The following is a 25,513-nucleotide window of genomic DNA, read 5'->3' as shown; positions in this document are numbered from 1 at the left end:
TGGTAATGGCTGCTGTGACGAGGAGCTCATAGGAAAGATGCCAGCAGCACACCCTGTCAAAGCACATCTAATGGCAATACCTGCAGAACACGCAGGCTAGGCTTGAATTTGTGCTTCAAAGCTCTGCACTATTTTTTCAGGCTTGCTAGAGAGAGAGCAAGAGAGAGAGGGAGAACAGAAGAAGAAGGGGGGTCATGCTAAATGTGCTCCAATCATTACATAATTCGCTTAATTGTCTCCCTGCCTGTCGCCGCGCAAATTAATGTTGCTCAGGGACAGCTTAAAAAACACAACTAAACAAAACACCAAGCACAAACATCCTCCTCTCTCCATGAGCGGGAGAAAAAAAAAATATCTCAATTAAATAGCCTGTCATCTGAAGTGTGTGCCAGAGTAGGTATAGGCGGCTAAAGCTGTAACCTGTTTGCGTCTGAAGCACTGAAATCTTTTTTTGGCGAAATGAGGAAAGTACTGAATCTACTTTAAGCAGTACTTTAAGCCAGCAGTGCTTAAGTGTAAGCTGTCAGCAAGGATATACATCAGCTTGGTCAGTTGCCTTCGGGAACATTTTAAAAGCCATGTAGTCTCATGCAACATTGTGATTCACTCTTAAACGGCTCTGGTGGCATTGGTGGGCTTGTTGCTCATCTTCACCCCTTTTGTGGTCGGCTCAATATCATTTCTCTCGTCGTTCCTGCGGAAACAGTACACCCCGTAGAGGCGGAACTTCTTGTCGGGGAAGCCAAGATTGCGCACGCCGGGATCCGACCCCCCACATCGCGCCCGGGGGTTGACGATGGGGTAGCGGATGCTGCCGTCCTCTAGCCAGCCGGCTTCACAGCGGTCCAGCAACTGGAACTTCCAGGCGGAGTAGAGCTGGCCCACCTTGGCCACCGCCGCGCCGTCCCGCTGGCATGCCTTCACTGCCTCCAAGTAGTTGATCTTCTTGAAGCGTTTCAGGAAGTAAACTCGCCCTGATACACACAAGTTAGAGGCAAGGCATGTAGTATCACAAGCTCTTGGAAAACAAACGACAAACAAACAAACAAAAAATGCCCTCACAAGTGTGACTCATCTTAACAGGCAGGGCAGAATTATTCCCATTCAACAGGAGGATGCTAGTGTTGGAGTCTAACCATAGCAAACCCTTTTAAATGACATGTCCAAATAACTACAAATAACAAATAACTACACGCCTTTGTGTTCCCAAATGTGCTACTATTGCATAAAGGAAATGGAGAACAGAGAGAAAGTTTTTCATTGGAGGTGCTAGCGCTGATTAGGGTGACCATGTCAGGAAACCTGACAGAAACCCTTCCAGCAAACAGCTCTGCGGCAGAGGTGGTGGCTGCCCCGGCTATCGATTTTGTGTTTGTTTGTGTGACCGCTGCCCATTACAGATGGAACACTTTCCCAAAGGACAGTCTAAATGACTTCCAGCTGGTCAGTACAGTGGGGTTATCGCCCCCACAACTGCTCAAAGTGTGGCTATTTCAGGACAGAATGCCCTTTATCATAACCCACTTAGGGATGTTGTTTTTATGCCACTTTCTCTCCATCAAGGAGCTAAAGATAAAAATGAATGAAATACTAAGAAATACAGATGCAATTATTCAGTTATTTTTGAGTCTCCACTGACATTAAGGTCATTCTGGTCAACTGGAAGACTAATTGTGGCTCATGGTAAAAAAGACCTCTTTGGTCTTAGTAATACCCTTTTAAGACCTATGGTCATGCTACTAGCTGTTTTCAGAAGCTAGCGTTTACCCTAACAGTCTGGTAGATGGGAAGATAAAAGCTGGAGCAGCCAACTCAGTCGTCTCTCTACGGTTTGGAGCCAAATCCATAAAGCATGATCCAAATGCACTGACCTTAAGGCCTTGGAGATAACAACAAAAGACAAAGAAATGCCCCATTTCCCCCGGGTTTTGCCACACTTACCATTGAGTTTGGAAGTGAAACAGAAAGCATCGTAGCGCTCATCATCTTTGTGTCTGTAGCCGTAGTTGCGCACCCCGGGGGGGGAGTCTTTGCGGCCGCACTGGTCCCGGGGGTGGACTATTGGGTACTGCACAGAGCCGTCGTCCAGCCAACCAGCATTGCACCACTCCAGCCCGTCCAAAAAGGCCTTATGGAGCTGTGCGTGGGAGGCCAGGATGGCGTCCTGCTCCTGACACACCTCCTCAGCCTGATGGTAGTTCAGCCTGTAGCGGCCCATCTTGGGGTAGTACGGGAACACAACGCCTGGGAACACATTGGATAGAACATAAGCTGCTGACACTGAATGAAACCAAAGTTATTCATCATCAATTGTCAAACCATGAAATGAAATTAGCCTAAAATGACAACAAACATTTTTAATTAAAATGTAATGTAGGGTCCTCATGATACTTTTCATTAACAATCCAACCATACAAGCAGTTGGATTGGCGAGACTAAGACCATTGTACTATTACATCACTCATCAAACCATACAAATGATCCCAGTCCTGACCTTCAAGGTCGAGGTTAACAAACCCTGTGTCGTCCTCCATGTCATTGGTGACCTCGCACTCATAGCGGCCGTAGTCCTGCAGCGTGACGTTGTGGATTATGATGGAGGCGTCCCCGGGCCCCGCCAGCTCCAGAGAGACGCGGTCTTGGTATGAGCCAAACACCCTCTGCCGTCGACCCATAGACACAAACACATCTTCGAACTGCAGCGCGTCTGTCACCTTGGTCCACTTGATGCGGGAGCGGGCCGGGTCGGTGTTTTCGGGCTCGTGGTGGTACCGGCAGGGCAGCGTGATGGAGCCGCCTCGATGCGTCACCACCTTCCCTGGAGCCGTCTGCACGATCACTGCGCCACTCTCATCCTCTGAAAAAAGTGAAAAAAAGGAGTTGCACTGAGTCAGACAAGAACATTCTTGATATTTGCGTTGTGTACTATTCTTGTAGCTAGAGCTGCTACAGATAGCTTATGTGAACACTAGAAGGGTACCTAGAAATGTCTCCATCTATAATGTTCTCGATGTTGAGATGTTTTCAGCCATATGGCCTCAAAAAATAAATAGTAACTGATCTCAGTATCATCTTAACCTTCGGAGGTCGTATAGCTTTGATATAAATCAAGCCAGACCTTTACCTGAGTCAAATAATTTTGTCTGTAAACCCTTCGTGAAGCTGAAATGAGTTACGTAGATAACCAGTTACTTCCATGCCATTTCCATTTACTCATTAGCCATACCTCTGGCTCGTTGGAATGTGTCCAGACCACAGTAAATCTAGTGAGTGTGGTCTGGCAGCACCAGGCCCATGTCTGAATGTCTGTGTGCACTTCTGTGGGAGACTGAGAGGATAACACAGAGTGTGTGGGAGGCTCTGATGATGGTCATCAGGGAGAGACATATAGCCTTACAACATGAAATACTCTAGCATAGCTTGTCTCCCTTTATGTAAAAGTCAACATTACATGTTCAGTCTTATGACACACTCTCGTATACATGGATTTGTAAGGTTCAAAGCATCCGTAATTTCAACAGACCACTTGAGACAGGTGGTCATCCACTCTTCGGCTATGCTTTCTGTTCATTATATACATGACATCTCACTTTGAGCATAACTGAGTCACTGGTCCCTAAAGCAAGTAACAGATTTGTATCAACCATGATCAAAGACTATTTTCTCTTCGCAGCTTGTGTGCGGGGGCAAGCTGGACATCTGTTCTGTAAAAGCCTGCTCTTGCTGCATGTTGCCCTGGCCCAGAGGCTTGGAGGTCGTCGTGGTTGTCATTTGGTTTTGGAGGCCATTGAGATGTTGGCCAGCTGAGTACAGCCAAGCATGTACAGCCAAGATTGCACTGATGTTTTCTGGGGCTTGAAAAGAGAGCACTTTGGGCTACTGAACAACACCTCAGTCTAATGCATCCGAAGCCAAATACTGTGAGTCTGCCTTTAGAAAGATTCATACTGTGAGTGCCTTTAGAGATATTCAGGGGAACCTCAATCATTTTTCATAGCTAGAAATTGTAACTCCTTGCAAAATAAATCAGCAAGTTCGAATGTTTTTCACAGCCACTAAGGTGGAGAGAGATATTTATATAGTCATTTATATTCAAAATACATATTCAGTGTAAATGTATGGTATGATACAGATGATATATCTTGGAAACAGGACATAATTTCAATGACTTGTCTTTCAAAGACATTGAATCAGTTGACAAAAACACGGTCTGAACAATACATACTAAAGCATGTGTGCTGGAGACAAACTCACATAGACACTGAAACTCAAAACAATGGGGCAAAAAATATATGAAAAATGTAGATCCTCATCACTAACATGAAACACTATTTATTGCATATTCCTCCTCATATAAAGGAAATAAAAATGATATATGCAAAGAGAACTCTTTTCTATTCCAATACAATGACACAACATAACGATCTGTTGCTTAAAGAAGACTGGGTGAAGGGCTTACCCAGCACATGGACCACCCTGGTTCTTCCCTTGTCTGCATCAGCTGGGTAGGATATCCCAGGTGGTGTGAAGGTGAAGACCACACAGGTCACTATCAGTGCCTTCACTGGCAGCTGCCCAGGAAGCTTTAGGCAAAACATGGATGTCAGATCTGTATGTCAATGGTCAAAGTCAAGACGTACACTGAGAGAAGACACTGCTGTTTTCTGGCAAAGAGAAAGTCCCTTGAGCTGAGGAGGGGCTTCAGTGAATGTTATCGTGCTGAATCATTTGTACTGAAGTTCATACTTGGCTCACGGCAAATGTGCATTTAACGTGGGTGCAGCTCTGCCCAAAAGACCTTGAGCACAATATGTACGTAGAAACACACAGAGAGACGAAGAGCATTGTGAAATTCTATTTAACAACATGCCTTGACACAATGCGCATTAGTATACTTGTTTCTGTGCTGATATGTCAGAAACTCTAATGTTGTGAAGTTGCGAGCACAGGGCTCTCAATCCAGCGATGGGATGTTTTGTAACTGCAGTACTCTGCGCCGATGTGGAGACACAATCGATGCTTATAGAAGAATCATATTACCCCATGTCATCATACGCTACCCTACGCCGCATGCCCTCCCTTGATGTAGGCTACTATGTTATCCCCAGTGACCCGACGCAGATGGCGATTCCGCAGTGTCAAGGTTACTGCAACTGGCCAAACACTGATATCTGCTGCAAAACGTGCATCACCGGAAATATTATCAAATGCATTGCATTAACTTACCATTTTAACGCCAACAGTCAAATGTTTTACGATTTTAAATTGTCTGTGCGAAGTTAGCGTCCCTGCGGATGTAAGAAGATGGGAGTTTCGTGCTATTTCACCACCGTCCCATATGACTCAGTCTTGTACACCTGCAGTTCTTGCTTCTCGTCCCATAGCCCTTTTCTTTTGGCAGGACAGAGGAACTGCTGACAGGAGTGCGGTAGCTGGAACCAACGCAATGCTGTTCCTCATTTTCAGCATAATGACGTGACACACCGAATCTCCTTCAAGAAAGCCAGTCAGTGGTATTCAAATCGTGTTCTTTTTACAACATAGAATATACCCAGTCCAGCGAGTGAGACTAACGTGAACTTATGTCAAATTTTTGCTCAGTATTAAAGTTAATATAGATATAAATCATCACATTATTTTAGACATTCAGTAAACCCCAATATGAAAAGACAATCTGATATTTTTTTCTGTGGTGTGGTCGACAATAATAATAAAAAAAGTTTAACTGAACATACAGAGAAGCTGTAACAAAAACTTTTCTTTCATTAATATAGATACCTACGGAAGCCGTGTGTATACATCCTTGTAAGTCGCTTTGGATAAAAGCGTCTGCTAAATGACTAAATGTAAATGTAAGCCCAAGAAGCGCATATGGAATTGCTCATTGTTCGTTGGCTATTTAGACTGCACAGATAAGTTATGAACAAAATGTGAATAAATTATGTTTTATCAAGTTAAATGTTGACCAATGAATTTTCAAGGCAGTTAGTATTGTATTCATATGATTTTTTTTTTTAACATCTTGGGGTTGGTGAGATATTCACAGCCTACCCATAGCTCATCACCAAGAACTGCGTCACCTTTCATTAGCCAACTGTAAAATGAGGGGAGGGGATAGTTAGCCTATCTTTCACACTTACACATAACCTTGAGACTCAGCAATAATCCTTCAATGATAAATGCTCAATTAAGAAATCACTCTGCCAGACAAGGACACTGCACTGTAAACTGGCTAAAAAAGGGCATACTGGCATACTGCGCAGGCACACAGAGCCACAGTAAAGTTTCCACATTGTGTTGCATCATTGTCTGCCATGCTGTTAATTCAACACAGGTAGTATATATTGGCCCAAGGCCTAACACGTTCGATAATTAAACACAGGTAGTATATATTGGCCCAAGGCCTAACACGTTTGAGGACAGAAATGTTAGGGAAGACCTGAACTCAGAAGCACTTGACTATGTTGGTCCACTGTATGCTGTAGCATTATGGTTTGAAGTGAATACATCCACTTTTAGACATGTCCAACAACTTAAATATCAAATAGATGTATAGCATAGAGTGGTCCTTGGGTTGGAACCCTGTGAAATCAAGACTGTACTGTAACTGTACCTCTGAAACAGACCCATCTGTGACTGTTTCACTGCCTGTAGGAAATGTCCATGCCATCATTGATCCTGATGTTTTTTGACTATCTGGGCAGACATTTTGGAAGTCTTAGAAGTCATGGTTGGGCAGATAGTATATATTGGACATGTTGCCTAGAAATACAGTGTCCTATAAGTGAAGGGTTCTGAGTAAACATCAATGATTGATTTATAAATACTACAGATCTAATGGAAAAGGTAATGTTTGAAAAATGTTATTGTAGTTTTGTGCAAAGCGTAATTTTAGTTTATGTAATAAGAGACCTAACCCGTGTATTTGGAGAAACACCAGTTTATAATGAATTCGATTTGGATTGAATTTGATTTGTATTGGTATTGGCTAATGCAGTTTTGCTGTGTTGAACACCAAACCTATCATTTTTTTGAGCTTTTAAGCTGAACTTGGAAGAATATTGCAATCTTATAAATTGCTAAGGTACACGTTACTTTGAATCTCCATTTCAGTGGAATGTGCCTGGGTGCAAAGGAAGGAGTTGAAACCTTCAGAGTTTTCTTGCTCAGTCGAACAGGCGTCTGTGAACTGCGCCCTTGATGTGATTGGATTGTAAGGCTGGGGAATTGCAACACGGACCGCTCTGCTTGCATGTGCAAGCCCCCAGGCTCCATGTCAGCACTACATGCCCTCCGAGAAAACACAGAATCTATACATGCCAGTCAGAAAGTCCAAGGAAACGGTCATCATTTTCATTTGCCGTCAACGGTATCCATGACCTATGTATTACTCACAAAACAGTCTGGAGTCTCTATCATTTTAACTTTCTCAATAATAAACGCTGTAAAGTATATGCAATATGCTTTATTTGGAAAGCTCTTAAACTTAATCCATCATTTAAGTTAGATGGACTGATTCTCACAGATGGATGGATATAGTTTAATAACTTATATGGCAAGGAAACCCTAATTTAAGCAGTGCGAACCAATTAAATCACCTATTAGGTGTTCATTGTTGTTAGCCAAGTTTGTGTTTGAGGTTGGTTTGGCACACGGCCAGATTACTGTGACTGTGTTACTCACTGTAATTCATAGGGTTATATATATAAATATTGGGATTAGTGTTGAGTGATAACACACATCTGGGATTAGTGTTGGGTGATAACACACATCTGGAATTAGTGTTGAGTGATAACACACATCTAGGATTAGTGTTGAGTGAAAACACACATCTGGAATTACCGTTGAGTGATAACACACATTTTAGCTTCTATTTCATGAGATGGGAACCAAACATCTCTGACAAAATATTGCCGATATAAACCCTTTCAGGTGAGCTACGGAGAAATATAGCCATTTTCTCCTGGAAAATGGTACTGACTGTAGACGCTGGGTGAAAAGCTGAGAACAGACATCTCTTGTAAAATGGTACTGATTGTTTGTGAGCTGGGTGATAGGCTGAGAGCTTTAACGCATTTAACGAGTCCAGAGGAAACTGGGCAAAGTATTGAGACGAACCACAGGCCTCCAAGAGTACTGAGACGAACCACAGGCCTCCAAGAGTGATTTTCATTCAAGTTTAATTCACTTTTTTCTCATGGTTGGACTGTGTCAGGGCTGCCGGGGACATGAAGAAGGCAGGGTCGCTGGTGCAGCGCTTGGCCAACAACAGCGGCACCGCGGCGTACAGCACATTCACCAGGAGAACCGGGACCATGGAGGACTCAGGGATGTGGTACACGGCTGCGGTGCGAGGGTGAAGCGACGCACCGATATGGCACCACTGGCACTGTGGGGGAGACAGGGACAGAAACACAGGCCAATGGGGGGGTCACAGACTTCATAGGGTAGAGAGCTAAAGAGTGAGCCGTGTATTCTCATCCCCTGCTGTAGAGGCTATTTTCATATTGTTATTAACTTGTATTAACCTTTTATTTAACTTTTTTTATCATTATTAATAACATAACCAGATTAACAAAATCAGCAGTTGAACATAGCTACTTCCATAACTACTGTATTATACATTAATTCATGCATTCTTTGTTTGTGTTTTTGTAAACAAAACGTGAAAACACAATGCTTTGAGGTTCTGCCACATTCGCAAGAATCAGCAACCGGACATCAGTAACCCAGCACAGCACAGCCCAGGCCTCAGTAGAAACATAAAGCAGCTCGCTTCTATAGAATCCTTTGATTAAAAATGCTGTGTCCCATGGCAGCTCCACGGCCATGCTGAGAGGGAGCGGGGCTGCTAGATGGGTTTTGGCAGGGCAGAGCTTTGATGTGGGCCTTGTTTGATGGCTCACTCCCTCCTACCCCCCCCCCCCCCCCGCCACAGCCACTTCCTGCTTTCTGCCCAGAGCCTCTGCCACATAAAATACCCCGAGACCTTGAGAGAATTTGCCTGACACAAGTACATTGTGGAGAGGGAAATGTATGCGGGAAATGTTTGATTAATAGCTGATGTTTTGTTGTTGCCGTGATGGAGTACTCCAACAAAAATAGCCACACTACTCAGACATACAAGGTGCTGTAAACCTTTTGGCCTCCTGTCCACTTAAAGGTAGATGAATTATAACCTTTATGTAACTCCTAACACTTATTTACCCTATCTCGCTGTGAGAAATGGTGTTTGCGTACCTGGGTCATCGCTCCAGCGACAAACACTGTCCAGTCCAGCATCCAGGTGCATCCAGGTGTCCGCAGACCATACACGAAGGCTCCCAGCAGAGGCAGCGCGTAGAACAGGAAGCACAGCATCTAAATGGGAGCCGCATCACAGTGGCGAGACCTGAGTTTTTTTGTGAGTGTCATCATCGCGCTTGCCCTGCTCCTGCAACCCCCCCCCGGGGATCTCACTGCTCCCTGCGCCCAGGTGCATCCACATAACACAGACAGGGCCGGAGCCACCTGCAGGGAGCCCTCAGCCCAGACTGCGCTCTCACGCAGAGCAGTGGCAGACCCATGCTGATTCCTACGTCAAAGGAAATTTATCTGAACAGATCCAGATCCAGGCTGCCATTTTGCAACAAAAACATCTCCATCTCCATCTCCATCTCCATCTCCTTTCCACCCACATGGGTAAGTGTGGGCAGGTGCTAATGTAGCATTGTGTTGCTAGTTTAATTATGTCTGTATGCCTTCATGGGACTTTTGTTAGTCTTTGCCCTGGTCTCTGCTGCCTCACACACATGGAGAGAAAACATTATTAAGAATATACAGCCCAAATGTCTCTACCATCAGGGGATCGTATCAAAGCCTCGCAGTGAAATCACATAGAGTGACTCACTGACGCATGGCTATCAGTTTGGTCTCAGTAATGAAATGGGTTTATTCCTTTGAAGAAGGACTTGTGTGGTTGGTGATGAATCTTAATGAATGGATTGGAATGAATCTGGGCCTGTGAAACATGCCTCCGATCTCAGAGACGTTGGCCCGGTCATCTTTCTGTCACCTGTCAGCATCAATTATTTTAAAGGTCTTTTTGTAACAGAATCCTGTATAAACATTCTTAGTTAATCAAACTCATGGTACCAGCCACCATATATGTTTCTATAGACAGATACATACTTTAACACACATGCACACACATCTGCACACATACTAAACTAACTCTCTCACTGCCCCCCCCCCCCCCCCCCCCTCTCTCTCTCTGTCTCCTCCGTCAGGCTGATGGATGGCTCAGTCAGGACTCAGGGGAAAGATTAGCTTATCAAGTTCCCACAGTGCAGGCCCAACCAGATCAATGCTTCACCAATGTGGCTGGCCCTGAGCCAGAACAAGGACTTTTGATAACCTATTGACTGAGCTAAGAACCCAGACAAAACAAATACAGCCCTCCTCTACATACATACACAAAGCCAGGGGAGCTGGCTGCAACCGGCAGGGTCTGCCCTCTTCACCTGAGGAACAGGAGGGGCCGTGGGCCGCCACAGGCTTCAGGCTGTTTTATTGTGCGGTAACGATGAATAACGAACTGATAATGAGTGCCATGAAGGCATGCGGAAGGGGAAATGAACTGGCAGAGTGGGCTTGGAGTGGGCTGACGGAGATCAGCTCCAATGTGCTGCTGCTGCTGATGAGGATGAGGATGAGGATGAGGATGATGATGAGGGGGTTATTTAAAGTAGAAGGGATTTGTTTTCTTGTGATTATACTGTGGAAAGCTCAGTCAGTTCTGGCCTGTTTTTTTTTTGTTTTATTTTTTCACCAATTGCACTTGATAAAGATGAGTGTGAGGGGTTGAAAAGGTGAAAAGGGTCTCACCATAACTCTGGGGTATGCCACTGGATCATTCAGATACGGCTCGTACTTGGTTGGATAGGAAGTGAATTCCTCCAGTGGGCAGCCAAGAACAACCTGGAAAAGAGAAAAAGTCACAGAAAATATTAAGTTCAGACTATTTATTAGAGGATCTTCAGTTATCGTTAAGACGTGTGTTTCAAGTCAAAATGTGTGTTCTGTTGCTTCAGATAGATTACAAAAATCATTAACAAGCTATTTATTTAAAAAAAATTGTTCGCATAGATAGAGGATGGCAATGGCAAATTATGTGTTGCATCAAGCGGAGAAGTTAGTAATTGCATCATGCATTCGGGTGACCTCAAAAAATCTTTTACTGTTGGAGCCAAATGATGCAATTATATAAGAAAACACTTTGGAAAACATAGCGGGAGCAGTTTGGCACCACATAATTATACACCCTGAAAAGTAAGAATTATGAACGTTAGCCAAACCACAGAACCAAGATCAGCCTGCTGTTGGTTTTCAAGCCGAGTGATAGACTCACCAGACCCCTGAAGAGGGTGAATGCCATCGCCGCGCACAGACCAACTGATAGTAGCAAGTCCAGAGGCCGCCAGACCAGGGACAGTTTGTGCTTTCGCTCTATCTACGAGAGAAGAATCGTAACGCACGGAATCGTAATATGAGTTAATCTTTTTGTGTTTAGGAGATTGTTTTTCATCTGTCATCTTTTGCACAGTGTTTTGATTATCGAACACTGTAAAGCACTTTGTTTGAAAACTGCCACTGAAATAAAGCCAGTCATTATCATCAGTTGATCCACCCTCAGCTGATATTCAGCACAGCCAACAGAGTTTAGTTACAGGTCTGAATAACAACGTTTGTAACACAGCTTTTTATAGATTCGGTCATAACATCTAATCATCCAGACCAAGCAATGCTGAAATAATGAATCCCACATTGGTGGACACCCTCTGGACCCTCGGGTGTTTTATCTCCCTACCTTAGACAGCGTGATGGTAGTAGGATCCCTCGGCCTTCGGAAGAAGGACACTGCCCCCCAAACAGGTACCAACAGGAACGGCATATTGAGCCAAAATGCAGGCCGAATCTCCAGGCCATATTTACCTAAGAACATTTAAATAGATGATTTGCATATTGTTCTTTTATTAGATTATATTTATCTGTTTTAGATTGTATTAGACATTGTGCAGACAAAAGGAAGTACATATATCTGATGAGGCATTGTTAACTAAACCCTTATTGTTTTTAATTAACAAAAGATACATTCCCTGAGGGCCTTAGGTATGCTGACTGGAGAACACAGGAGCAGATGCTTTATAATGTGGTTTCTGTCGCTCGGCTGTTGCATTATTTAAGCTCTAAGTGTATTTTACCCACAGTACATTCTGCTGGAAGCCTGCTTGCTAGCACCAGCGCTACAGACTAGCACAGATGTTTCATCAATTAAGACTATCACCAGGGGAGGAGGAGGAATGCATACACAGGCCTCACCGATGGCAATGCCGGCAACAAACACCACCATGTTGCTCAACAAGGAGCCGGCCCAGAAGAGGCCCAGGCTGCGATATGGCTTTCTGTACAGGACAGAGAGAGGGAATGGCTTACACACACACCCAGCTATCTCTCATACTCACACACTACACCTCCACCCAGCTATCGCTCATACTCACACACTACACCTCCACCCAGCTATCGCTCATACTCACACACTACACCTCCACCCAGCTATCGCTCATACTCACACACTACACCTCCACCCAGCTATCGCTCATACTCACACAATACTGGCGGAGGACCAGTATCTCTGTCTAATGTTGCAGCATCAGTTAATTTAGTCTGATACATAGTTCTATATTCGTGTCTTTAATTACTTTGCGTGGAGGACACATTTGACTCAATGATAAACAAAGCCATGATACAGCCAGAACAGGGAACTTACTTCTTGGACATGCGGCGCACCAGGACAAGGTACATGAGGAAGTGTGTGATGCCATCCCAGTAGCACATCATGATGGCATAGCTGGTGCCAAGGTATGGCTCCCCCTGTGGTGGCACACATGTCATTACAACCACTTTCTGCATGCATCCTTTATTATGTAGGTACTCAAGGCTACTGATCATTGCTATTGTGTTAAACCACATATGAAGTGCTCAGCCTCATGAGTCTTTTCATGGGGTGGTTCTCCTTGTGTAGGGGTTAGGGGTCACGTACCGTCCTCTGGTAGAACTCCATGAGTCCCGAGGCAAACCCATCATACTCCATGGCGCTCACCAGGTCAATGATGCACGTGAAGGAGAACTCCGCAAACACTGAGAAGGAACACATACTTAAGTATGCACCAGAGGCATTCCACACTGACAGTGTGCCACAGGCGGTTTTGTATGATTCAATCAAGGCTTTGAAAAATTAAACATTTATGGGATGAAAGCTCTGCTCATGTCTTGCTTAACAAGTGTTGTGAGTGCCCCTCTCTCTCTGTGTGTGTGTGTGTGTTTAATTTCATAGCCTATCGTATCCAATTCCTATCTTTATTTAATTTAACCCAAATTAAACTACAGGCTAGTGGTGGACTCTGCCCATGAATCTCACATTTACCGGCTCTGGGCTTTGAAGAAGCCATTACCATCATTCAATGCATTCCATTTGCACTTCAGTCTTCCCTAGCAAAGACATCAGTCTTTGTGTAATTACACAATCTGCTTTGTTCTGTCCAACTCCACAATCACAACCATTTCAGAACTAGGAAACCGAATAATTCCATCTGTAGAATGAGACTGCACATCTGGGCATACGTCTGGGATATTTGCCCAGAGCATCTGCTTTATTTACCTCTCAAGAAGCAGAGCATCATAACCTTCCTCTTGCTTCTAAATTTAAAAACATCTCCCCCTAACCAGTTATTGATTTCTCTCCCTGCGGAGAGAGATAATGATGTCTGCAAGCAGGGTGGTTTGAAAGAGATTCATTTTGGAAGTTGTAAATTTAGTTTTTCTTGGCATTCAGAGTGAAGATCTGACAAAAGGGCACTTCTCATCGACAATGGACACCCTCAGCACCACTATTATAGAGATTCTCAGATATATATAATGAGTGGCAAAGGACGCCAGAAAAAGGGACATGGGCCTACCTCAGGACAGAAGCGACTGTAATAATTGGCAATAGCCCATAGCCAACTCCAGCTATGTTAAAGGTGGTGTAGCCAACATACCTTCACTGCTTTACTTGATATATTAAAGAAAACCTTTTTCTTGATGTCCTGTTTATCTGTGAGGTGTCTCAAGTATAAGTTTACATGTGGCGACCCAGTCAATACATATGGTGATCATTCGGAAGCCTATCTATACAGATGACCTTCCTGTTTCTCTATCTGCTATACACATGCATACAAAGTGATAGATATCTTCTTCTCGCTCTCTCTCTCTCTCTCTCTCTCTCCATCTAATTCCTCTCAAGGGCTTGGTTTAGCCCATCCACTGCAGAGGGGAGAAATGCATTACTATTCTCCACGATCACAGAGGGTACAATAAGATTTGTGGGGATTCTGGTGGCCTTGAAACCAACCCTCGCATGCACAGAGCACATTGTAGACTGAGAGAGAAAATAGGTAATTAAATTTCATTGTTAGTGTCACACTGAATGAGAGCCATGGTGGTGTTTATGCTAAGAATGTGAATCTCAGATTCCCACACCTCATAATTGCCAGTCGGGGTCACGGATTACTCCTGCTTCTGATGAGGCAGTCAGATTTGGGTAGGTAATGAACAATGCAGGCAATTCATCAAACGCTGTGATTTTCTATAATTAGCTGAGAAACTCGAAATAAATGTAATTGATTCCTTAGATACTTTGCGGCACAAAGCAACCCTTGCAGAAATCTTGAATATTAAAAGCAAAGCAGTTAGTCGTTGGTTGACCTGTATAGATGTAGTGTTGTATCAGAGGTAGGGATGAATGAATTTACTTGACTGTGTCTTACCATAGAAGAAAGGATCTTTGGGTGGGTTGAAGCGAGTAGCAAGGTAGACCAAGAAGAACACGGCTACAAGCACTGCCACTCCAATCTCCAGGATCACAAGCGGCCTGTGTGTTACAACAACTTATTGGAGAATCCTCTGGGAGGCTGAAAAAAATACTCTACATCTATTGTTATTCCTTTAAAAAGTAATCTCCCTTACATTTTCCACCTCATTTTCTTTTCCAATTAGTTTCTATCTGTGCACACCCCCTCACACAGTTTTAAATTAGTGAGCAGAGATGAATTGGTAGATGGAGGAGGCGATAATAATCCCAACACCCAGAGCACCGGAAGACATGATGCAAAGATGTGAAAGCTTCTGACGAATCCACATGCGTGACAGACATGTAGAACTTCCCCTGAGCGTAGAGGGATGGAAATCAACCCCCAAAACTCACAGCTGTTTTCAGTGAATAGGCTAGTGAATGTGGCAAAACTTTATCAGCTTCTTAACCTGTTCTAGATTAGTAACATAATATTAACACCGGGTAATGCTTCATTGAAAGAATCTTCTAGAGAAGTATACTTTTAGAAAGTATAACCAGAGACAGTGATACTGTGATTCCACCTCGCAACATCTTGATCGAACGAATTCCGAGCGCCCTCCTCTGGCAAAGATTAGATTAAAAAATTTAAGTCTTGGATGGTTTTTCTGATGTGACACACCTTAAAACATAGATAGATAGTTAGATAGATAGATGGATGTATTCGGATACTCACTCCTGATATGCGGGGACATTGTTCATTGTGTAAAGAACGGGGAGTGCTGTCAAAGAAAATAAAAATACGCATATTTCCTGCCCCATTGTATTGATGATGAGGAGGTTGTGATCTTTCAATATGAGAGACTTTTCCACTTCAATGTAGTTCAGATTATCTGAAAAGATGCATGCAAACTCAATGAGAATCATCCGTCATCTAGTGACTGTAAAACTTCGTAAAATTGTCAAAATAGTCAGAAATAAAAACTCTGAATGAACATTGTCCCAGGCTAGCTGGTTTGTTATTTGTATTCGCAACTTTATCAATAATTAAAAAAATGAAGCCCACAATTCAGTAATCTACAATCGTCGTAGTTATGTTTTCATGTTTTCTTAAAATGTTGTTTTCATTTTCAATTAAAATGTAATTAAGGTACTGCTTACCATCCGTCGTCTGGGCGAAATGGCTAATGCATCTGAGCTAGAAACCATTACTAGAGGATAATGAAAGAATCAGACAAAGGGGCTTTTTTGCCATGTTATGCAATACAATTATTTTGTCACAGATTTATGTAACTAGCATTAGTTTTAGTCCACCAGCCTTTCACTCCATATCACGTGACCACTGTCTTAGCCTACATTTACAGAAGACTTAAAGGGATTAGATGTTGCAATTGTTCCTTTGCATTCTTAGACATTGGGGGGGGGGGGGGGGTATAGCATGTAGTCTGTTTATATATTTATCTATACAGTATATATATATATATATATATATAGTAATACAATGTAAACTAAACAGTAGCTTCTCATATTACCTTTTCATTTATGTTGTTACGCAAGATTTTTCCATTATTTCTGCTATAAATATCAGAAATACTGTGACAGGCCTTTTACCTATGGTGTCCAATAGGGAGTGCTATAGGGAAAGAAATAACTTGTATTTCAGTTGCGACACCGGTTTGATTGAGAAGTTTGTTCAGGTGCAGCGGTAGGTTGCATGGTAAAGGTTAGCTTATGTTACTATACGTTTTAAATAGACCTTCTTATTCATCCTCTTGACAGGTCTTGGGTTGTGTATCCGACAAGGTGTACCATATGCTACCTGAACGATGCCATCCCAGTTCTCATTCTGAATCACTAACAAGGTTGTCAAGTTTCAGTTTCCATCTCACAACGAGAGGGAATCCAACTGAATACAAATAATTTGCTATCTAAACTTTAACAATACTTGTTTTGCAAGCGTTTTTAGAAAATGAGACAGCATATCCAAAACAAAGGACAAAACATTAAGGTGGTTTATTTAAAGTAGCCTACCCTACACGCTATTTAAATCACACCTGGATCACAGGATGTCAGTCTGATATTGTTTATTTTTTATTTTTTATTAAGGCTTAACGAAGACTAGTTAATAGTAGGCATAGTTCACCAGGCCAATTAAGTTAATTTATTTGTCTACTACTTTCACTATTTGCCTTGCCTTTATGAGGCGTATTGCCGACTATTTTCACCATTTGCCTTGCCTTTATAAAGTTGATATAGCTCGAGTTCTCTTTGTTTCTCCTCTGATGGAATTGGGTGATTATTAGCATTCAGTGCTGATGAAAAGTAGGCTATAATAGCAGTAAGTTTCTATGCCGTTCAGAATGACCTAAGGTATTCAAGAGAGCGTCATTGGAGTAAACCGTCTAACTTTTTATCGCCTTGACTGGTCAAGTTTAAGGAGCATGACAACAGCGGAAATATCTCCTTTCAATTCAAAATGGCTTCATCTATGAGGAAGTGAAGAAAACAACCCTGAGTAGTAAACTGTGTTTTAGTACCCCTTTTCAATTGCCAACAGGAGTGGTGGAGAAATCAGACGGAAACACGCCATCTGGGTCTTGGATTTTGTAAATCTGTAGGGTAAGTGTCAAATAACTTCAACAGTAATTTAACATTAGCTGGTCTCTAAAGTTCTTAACAGGAGGCTAGATGACGGGCTGTCAGCCGTAAGGCACCTATTGAAATCCTGACAGCTAGAGACCGACACAGAGCGCGAGGATAGCTGTGTAGCCTAGTGAAAGGTAGTCGATTGACTTGAAAAGCAAACCAGTAACGTGTAACACTATTTTACGTGAAATTTCATAAACACAGAATTGCCATCGGATGAACACTACCCCAATGGCTCTATGTTCGGTGTCACATAGCCTATTCCACATGTGTAGGCTTTTAAGGAGCCACATGAGCACTTTTATTAACTTGCGGAACAGTTTGACTAGCCAAATATACTTCCTACTTACATAGGACAACGATACATCATGACTGTATTCACACGTGTGTTACCATTATATCACAATATAACAACAATGTAACAGTGTAATAATAACAACGTTGAGGACCTTCACTTCAGGGTATTTGCTCTGGAAGATTGGTTACCGTAAGCGAAACGTCAGATAGCGAGTTTACACAGTCGTAATAGCCTAAAGGCCGTCTCCCCTCACCTAACGCAGTGAACTAACTTATTTTAAGACAATTTTAGCCTCAAATTAGTAGGTATAGAATAGTTAGAAGACGTATTGGGTTATGCCTGAATTTGGCACATGGCTTTCCAGTTTCGCTTATCGGGTCGACCGACAATGCCATATCACGTCATTGCCATCTGACGCATGAATATGGCTGGCAAGGTGGGGGGGTGGGGGGGGGGGTTACACATAAGACACGTAAGCCAATGCTATTTGCTGCGAAATCATACAAAACTATTGTCCATTTGTGGATATTCAGATAACTGCTATGTAAAAACAGAAATGATAGGAATATTCCACTTGATCCTGTTGTCTTCTTTGTAGAATGAGAAACATATCAAAACAAAATTACACAAGCCCCGAAACAACTTCAGCAACAAAGGCAATCCCTTTTGTGTCAAGGGCTTAGACTATCATTTGCTTTATTTCTTCCTCAATTAAGTCATTTCCTCCCTGTTTGACTTTTCACAGGTTGAGACCTGGATGATAACAGTGTATGTTTTTATGCATGTTAAGGGCTGGTTGCAACATATGCAGCCTTCCTCTTCAGTCCATCCATTGAATATGCTCTTGTTTCAGGCTGTTTAGCTACTGTACTGTCAAGTGGAAATACAGACCCAAACTACAAGCTTGGCATTCCTCCGTTGGCAACAGTGTGTACATGAGTTCATAATCAATAACTCACTTGTTCTTCTGTGATGACATGAGTTGATCTTAATGGAGTAAAGTAGAACTGTACAGAAGAGGCAGCTGCCCAGAGACACGTGTGTGTGTGTGTGTGTGTGTGTGTGTGTGTGTGTGTGTGTGTGTGACTGTGTGTGTGTGTCCTGGTGCACTTGATTTTCCCAGAAACACACACTGGAAGGAGTCAACCAGCCTGCATAGCTGTAAGGAGGGTCATACTTTCACTTGAGTTCTGAGATGCCTGAAAGCTGCTGCCAATGACCCCCCCCCCCCCGCCCCCCGCCCTCCTGTCCCGTCCTCATCTCAACAGTGTGCCCACTCAGCCTGCTGTTGTGCTGGCACCCCTGGCAGTGACAAGGCGCTGTTGTTGAGTGCCAGGCAGCCCTCGACTCTCGCTGCCTCTGCGGGCGCTCCCTCTGACTCAGGGTCTGCGTGTGCCTCGCCTCGCTTCCTCCCTCTCGCCGCATCCAGTGATAAATCTAATTTATGCCCCCACCTCCACCAGCTCCGCAGCCCCACCAGGATGATTGGCTGAGGGGGTGGGAGATGTGCCGTGTGTTTGGAGCGGAGCAGCTGCCTCTGTGCCTCTGCACTGGAGGTGGGCAGTCTGTGATGAGGGGTAATGGTGCGCACTGTTCCCAGCATTCCTGGAATCTGGCCTTCATTAGGTAATGGTTCATGTATTAAACATGAGCAGTAGGAGGACTGTTGTTTCTTTTTTTTCTATTTTAGGGAGAGGCTCAGGCCATTGTTGCAGCATTGTCAATAATCCTATAGTCTTTTTGTCTTGTGTCTGTTAGTCTATGAAGCATGTAGTGGTGACTTGAAGGACACATTTGAGATTGACTTCTCCAGTGGAAGAAGGACTGCCCAGAGCAGCTGTATTATGAGTAGTTCTTTTAGTTTTACAGTCGTACTTATTGAAATATTCCACTATTTGAAAGGTGCAATGGTGTAGAGGAAAATAAACCTTTAAAGGAAAATAAGATGAAGATATTGCAAAAAATATTCATTCATACATTTTATGTCAGATCAGTTATATACATTTGTTTAGGCTGAGTGCGTCTTTTGAATGTAAGCCTTTGTGGTGGCAGTTGCAAACATGGCAGTAGGCACCCAGCTGATGAGTTTCCTGTTGAAGCATGTTGCTCCAAGAGGACTCCAGCCCTGGCCTCATGTCTTTGGACCCTCACCACACCATGTTAAAGTGCAGGGGTGAAGGATCTGAATGTCACAGGTCAGAGTGGTCATTTGTTCAGGGCAGAGAGGTACAGCAAGCGTGTCTGTCCCCAACAGCACATCTCTACTGCAGCATAGCAGAGAAGCCCCTCGTCATCAACCCTATGGATTACTGAAACTCCAAGACACACAAGTACGAGGTACTTATATCATACCTGTGTATTGTATGTTGCATGTTTGATTCAATTCAATTGATCCTCGCGGTCCTCTAGCTGTCAGTTCTCTCTGTGTGTGTGTGTGTGTGTGTGTTTGTGTGTGTGTGCTAAAAAAAAACCTGAATTTTACCAGAATTTTTGCCAGAACCGTAGACTTCACCGGAGAAGTCACTGTTCATTATATGGTGTCAATCATAACATGATGAAACCTTATTTGCCACTGGTGCTAACTGTGTGAAGTATGAACTGCTGAAACGGATGTATGAGTTTTAGTGCCAATGTAACTACGCCGAAGGCAGTGTTGAGGCAGAGCTGTTGCTACTGAAGTAAGCAGACACAATGATAAACACCTTCAGTGCTCATCTCATTCTGATCTGACCGATTCTGATCAAGCCTGGTTTGAGTCCAGTGCACATCAAGCCTGGTTTCAGTGCTGCTCGGAGTCCAGTGCAGGAAGCCATTTGCATTGCCACCCCCAGATTTCCCATGTCAGTCCAGCTGAGCCTCGGTCCCCCCACAGCCAATCATGGCCAAACAGGAGAGGCATTTTCCAGGAAAGCCTCCAAATGTCAGAGGTGACCAAGGCCTCTACTTGAAACCCTGAATGTGGGAAGGGGGAGCGGTCAGACTAGGGCTGGACAGGCAGTGGAGGATATGGACCAAAAATCATATCTCAGTATTTTCATGATAAATACTGATACACAATATATATCACTAGGCTAAATGTTCAGTTGTAGCCTACCTCAAAGCCACTGTAGTGATTTGCAGAAGGTGATTGAACTGCATGAATAGAACATATAGGTTTTGATTTCACATAATTTTCTTTTGTTGTTGTTTCTAAAACAATGGACCTATTTTAAGCATTTACGTTATATGCATAATATGATTAACAAGCTATTTTCAGGAAAATATACATTCATTTATTTGCTGAAGTACCAGGAGCATGCCCAGGCTGTAAACACACTCCCAAAAGACCCAGGAAGTGATGCTGGCGCTGGCGTATCGTGTACAATAAACACCACGGCCAGTGCATTGGACTAAACCAGAGATTTACTCCACAATCATGAAGATATATTAGCAGGCAGGGCAATTGTCTTCTGTCTTTTTGAGAAGTACGCCAGGAGTTAACTTGGAGTTAACTTGCTCTGTTATAACGTAAAAAATGTATCATGCTGTGGCGAAGTTGGCTGACAAACCATGTTAGCTTCACTAGCTAACAGTTAGCTAATTAGACCTGTTAATTAGAGCTGTTTTGCAGCAAGAAATACATAGAGAAAAGCTGTATCAAAAGATACTAATTATAAGCTTATGTGTTCACAGACGTGGGTGAACTCTTTATACTGTTAGCTAACTAGCTAAACATGTTAACACCAAACCTCCTCTTTCTCATATTGGTGAATGGCATATGTAACATTTCTTAAAATAGTTATATAGATACATATATTTAGTGTCTCACTTTATTGACAAGGGTCTGGAGTAGTCTTTAGGTGTATAAAGTCAAAATATCTCTTATAATGTAGAATTCCATTAGCTCTAAAGGGAACACACATTTACAAATAGAAATGGAAACAAATTGTGTAAACAACTACAGAAAAGGCCAAAGGCCTGTATACAAAATCATTTTTATTTGAGGCGCACATGGGTATAGTTGCTTTCTAACACAAAGCCAACTTTTCAAAGCACAAAAAACGACTAGCTGACTAGCACTTGATTAAAAAGGATGGCTTAAAGTAAAAATGGGCAAGTCCAAAGTCACATGCCATGTTTTACAATGATCAGGTTACTTTAACTTTATATGTGCCAAAACATCTCAATGTGTGACATTGCCTCCGAACGCCATTCAGCCAAAACATCTCAACATGTTCAGTGTCACATGGCTGTAACCAAAAGCTTAAGATAAGCTATTATCTTAAAAGCTTGACCCATAAACTTTACATATCCATATCAAATTGGACGAAAAAAATAAAAGATGAATTGAAGAAACTATTTTTTGTAAAACCCTATTCACCATTAAGTAGGGATTGTTGGAATATACATGTGTGCATTCACTTACAGTATTTATGGGATTATTGTTTATTTGATTGTTGTTGTTGCAACTGTGGGCTTGATCATACAACATAAATAATGTTTTGAAGACTAGGACAAGTCTGTTTCATTCTTTATATATCACTCGAGCTGGTGTTTATCCTGTGGCAGACTGGGTTCACTGAGAGTTTGTTGTAGACGGCAACAGGACGTTTTTGAGAACTGTTGTTCGTGACATTGCCTCTGAACGCCATTCAGCCGGTTCTGTGTGGTAGGGAAGGTGAACTAACCCTTGCTTCGCTTGCAGTTTGGGAAGTTTATGGTGTCAACACAGCAACAATGCCATTGGGTATAATATTCCTAAAGGCTAACAAAGTCTATGATTTTCTTTGCAATAATATAATAATACTCGTACATTTTTATCAGTGGTTTTCCTGAGGAAGACCAGATAACATTCATCAGTCAGACTGGCCTGTAGTCTGGAGAAATGTTTCCCTGTGGAAACCATATGAGGCCTATATCTGAACATTAGAACAGAGAAAGGCAGAGTTGTCAAACACAGCAGTCATTTTATATATGTGTAATAACAATTCACCTAGCTTTGTAGAGCCAGAAGTATTTGACACTATGTTCTAAATGAGAATCTATCATGATGAGAATAGCTGGAGACCACCTTGTCTGAATGTGAGTGTGGAACATGTCTGAAACATTTAATGTAAACCAATGCATTGTTTCATGAAGACAGAATCCAAAGTAGCATGGCAGATTCAAACACAAAACAGAAAATATTATTGGTGCTTTTGTGAAGTTGGGGGACAGTTTTAGAAGGAAAGCCAACATTCTTCCCATCAGCTCTTAACAGCACTTGCCCCCAGTCTGTGTACTCACAGTGGCAGTCACTTCTGTCTCCCTACGCCCACCCCCCTTGACACTGCTCTTAACAAAATGTTCCTGTTTTCACATCATGCTGTTCAATGCGCTTCTCTGCTGAGATAAATATCTTTCTCTTCATGGCCAGAAGGTATTTTGAGTTGAGTACAGCTGACTGCGTCAGAACATTAGGAAATCTTATCAGTCCAAGATGCCGAACTGTTGTGCAATCACTTTCAGGATGCAGTTTTCCTGCGCTTCCCCACGTAGCCTCTTCCAGGAACACGCACAGACATCCCTGTGGCTTTTGTCATTTTTTCTGCACTTGTCATCAGCTGTGGGTGCTGATAGCCATCTGGCCAAAGCTTCCAGACAAAATGAAAATGAGTGCTGCTATCATTGCCCTCCAGAGCTTCAGATGAATCCACGTAGATTGTTTTTGTTTTGTGAGCCAAGCTGTGACATCAGAAAGAGGCTGTCTGGAGATCGAAGTCACAAGCAGATACCAGCTGTAATGCAGCAGACCACACATCTGTTATGAGAGAGGGAGAGAGAGGCACGGAGAGAGAGAGAGAGAGAGCGAGAGAGAGAGGTAGATAGAGAGAGCGAGAGAGAGAGAGCTAGAGAAAGGGAGAGAGAGGGAGAGAGAGGGAGGGAGAGAGAGAGGGGGGGAGAGAGAGAGCTAGGGAGAGAGAGAGCTAGGGAGAGAGAGAGAGCTAGGGAGAGAGAGAGAGAGGGAGAGAGAGAGAGCAAGAGCCCAAATGTAGAAGCCATTATTTCACAGAAGTATGTAGATTAGTAGGAAATACACATTGTCTTAATTCTTTGTTTATAAGTCAGTGTAACTGACAGTGGAGTCTTTAACAATCTTCATGTGTTTACTGTTCATCCCTCATTACATGTCAAAGACCTCAACAAGGGACATTTAGTCAATTGCTGGTGAGAATGTTTAACATGCACTTAATGTGATGTAATTCTGTAAATGTTCTGGACAGTTCTCTGTGATATCTTACATTTTGACACTAAACTCAGGACCAAAGTTCAACCAAAATGTCCACATACGCTCCAGAATAGAATAATGCTAAATTCTATAGATCTTAATTTTCTTCTGTCATGTATTCTCCATCTTTCAGATATCATCTTTACAATTCTTGGAAAGACAAGGCAATAAAAACTGTTAATGGTTAAAGCCCCATTATGTAAAAATGGTAAAAGCGTCCTTGCCGTTGCAGGGTGTAATTTACTTTTACACCACTGTTGTAAATACAAATCGTGCTTTGAGCCCCCTTCATGGACAGAGGTACACGTGCATTTGTTGACAAACTGAAGGATAAAGAACCGGCAATGACAACGTCAGAAGCCAAAGAACCATGTCGACCGATAAAATAGTGTTATATTACAGGATTTTGCATAAATACTCTGCATAGTTTTAATTGTTGTGACATTAGAGATTAACAACATAACAAAAAAAGAATGACAGACAATTTTAGTTTTGCTGAAATGCTGCTTGCGTTTTCAGTCCATATATATTGCATATATGGACTGGGCATAACCCCTCCAGGGCTTGCAGCAAATGTGGAACCCCTCTGGTGGCCAGCGGCAAATGTGGAACCCCTCTAGTGGCCTGAAACCAGGCAGGCTTGGCATTGGCTGACCCTGGAGCAGACTTGGCATTTACCTACACAGGAGCTGGTGTAGCATTGACCAACTCAGGAGCTGGTGTAGCATTGACCAACTCAGGAGCTGGCATGGCATCAGCTGACTAAGGATCAGGAACCAACCCAGGGACAGGAAAGAGGAATCATTTCAGGGGCAGGAACTACCTCAGGAACTAACCAGACAATAATCAGACTAATGAATGAAATGAGACAGACACGGGGAACAGAAGCACATGACTACAAGAAAGTAAACAAACATTCATGGCTATTTCAAAGTAACAGTCCCAAACAGAAAACAATACAGATTGTGACAGTTAAATGTTTGGTGTAATGTGTCTAATATCTAAATTCATTAGTTCATCACAAATTGTGATGGCGAAATTCACGCCCACGTGTCTCAACCGCAAGGTCAAATGCAAATGTCAGGCGTCAGGCATTCAATTTAATTCCAAATTAAACTATTTGGTCTGTCATGGCCACGTTGTCAGTTGTTACCTGTCATTTATGTAATGTTTAAAACAAACCTGTGTATTGACCGCACCCGTGAATTAACCGCAGTTTATCCAACATTACGTCATATCATGTAGCTGGAATGCAAGCCTAAACATCTGAAAGTTGTAAGAAGTAGGGATGGGCATGCACACATAGACACGCACAAAGACACACATAGACACACACACAGACACACATAGACACACACACACACACACACAAATACCCCATTCCCACTCACAGTGAAAAACATTTCTTGAGCAATTATTTAGTATTATGGTGTTGGGAATGGACGTGAAACGT

The 25,513-nt window shown here is 42.8% G+C and overlaps 3 protein-coding genes across 6 annotated transcripts in view; 1 reads left to right on the top strand and 2 right to left on the bottom strand.

Annotated features, from left to right (window-relative positions):
* Positions 1-288: 288 nt before the first annotated feature.
* Positions 289-5,576, bottom strand: hapln4 (hyaluronan and proteoglycan link protein 4). 2 transcript variants are annotated; one of them, XM_012815586.3, is made up of 5 exons: positions 5,227-5,576; positions 4,460-4,609; positions 2,495-2,857; positions 1,942-2,244; positions 289-974 (listed from the first exon to the last, which is right to left on the bottom strand). In XM_012815586.3, the coding sequence occupies exons 2-5, from the start codon at positions 4,596-4,598 to the stop codon at positions 610-612; spliced, it is 1,170 nt and encodes a 389-aa protein (XP_012671040.1). In that variant the 5' UTR covers positions 4,599-4,609; positions 5,227-5,576; the 3' UTR covers positions 289-609. The 2 variants fall into 2 exon arrangements, with proteins under 2 accessions (XP_012671040.1, XP_031430627.1); XM_031574767.2 differs by having other exon boundaries at positions 4,460-4,583.
* A 2,587-nt stretch (positions 5,577-8,163) lies between these two features.
* Positions 8,164-17,302, bottom strand: tm6sf2b (transmembrane 6 superfamily member 2b). The gene is made up of 12 exons (XM_012815596.3): positions 16,402-17,302; positions 16,031-16,080; positions 15,606-15,762; positions 14,847-14,950; positions 13,082-13,179; positions 12,809-12,912; positions 12,361-12,443; positions 11,849-11,973; positions 11,390-11,491; positions 10,867-10,959; positions 9,241-9,360; positions 8,164-8,389 (listed from the first exon to the last, which is right to left on the bottom strand). The coding sequence occupies exons 3-12, from the start codon at positions 15,689-15,691 to the stop codon at positions 8,180-8,182; spliced, it is 1,125 nt and encodes a 374-aa protein (XP_012671050.2). The 5' UTR covers positions 15,692-15,762; positions 16,031-16,080; positions 16,402-17,302; the 3' UTR covers positions 8,164-8,179.
* A 50-nt stretch (positions 17,303-17,352) lies between these two features.
* si:ch73-63e15.2 (protein strawberry notch homolog 2) overlaps positions 17,353-25,513 on the top strand; it is a 66,729-nt gene continuing 58,568 nt past the window's right edge. For 2 of the 3 annotated variants that reach the window (XM_031574750.2, XM_012815607.3), the window contains exon 1: positions 17,354-17,488. The gene's annotated coding sequence lies outside the window, so the exon portion shown is untranslated. Of the gene's footprint in view, positions 17,489-25,513 lie in introns of all 3 variants that reach the window. The other variant, XM_031574749.2, reaches the window with a different exon arrangement.

Source organism: Clupea harengus, chromosome 10 (genome assembly GCF_900700415.2).
Source record: "Clupea harengus chromosome 10, Ch_v2.0.2, whole genome shotgun sequence".
NCBI classification, from domain to species: domain Eukaryota; kingdom Metazoa; phylum Chordata; class Actinopteri; order Clupeiformes; family Clupeidae; genus Clupea; species Clupea harengus.
This window is presented reverse-complemented; position numbering and strand designations above follow the sequence as displayed.

What these genes read in the sequence shown, in the direction of transcription:
- hapln4 (XM_012815586.3), bottom strand. Translation starts at nt 4,598, where the DNA reads ATGTTTTGCCTAAAGCTTCCTGGGCAGCTGCCAGTGAAGGCACTGATA. An exon ending in CAGGGTGGTCCATGTGCTGG is followed by an intron (nt 2,858 to 4,459) that starts GTAAGCCCTTCA and finishes CACTTTTTTCAG; the next exon opens with AGGATGAGAGTGGCGCAGTG. An exon ending in TTTCACTTCCAAACTCAATG is followed by an intron (nt 975 to 1,941) that starts GTAAGTGTGGCA and finishes TGTGTGTATCAG; the next exon opens with GGCGAGTTTACTTCCTGAAA.
- tm6sf2b (XM_012815596.3), bottom strand. Translation starts at nt 15,691, where the DNA reads ATGGGGCAGGAAATATGCGTATTTTTATTTTCTTTGACAGCACTCCCC. An exon ending in GTGCGCCGCATGTCCAAGAA is followed by an intron (nt 12,444 to 12,808) that starts GTAAGTTCCCTG and finishes TGTCCTGTACAG; the next exon opens with AAAGCCATATCGCAGCCTGG. An exon ending in TGTTGCCGGCATTGCCATCG is followed by an intron (nt 11,974 to 12,360) that starts GTGAGGCCTGTG and finishes AAATGTTCTTAG; the next exon opens with GTAAATATGGCCTGGAGATT.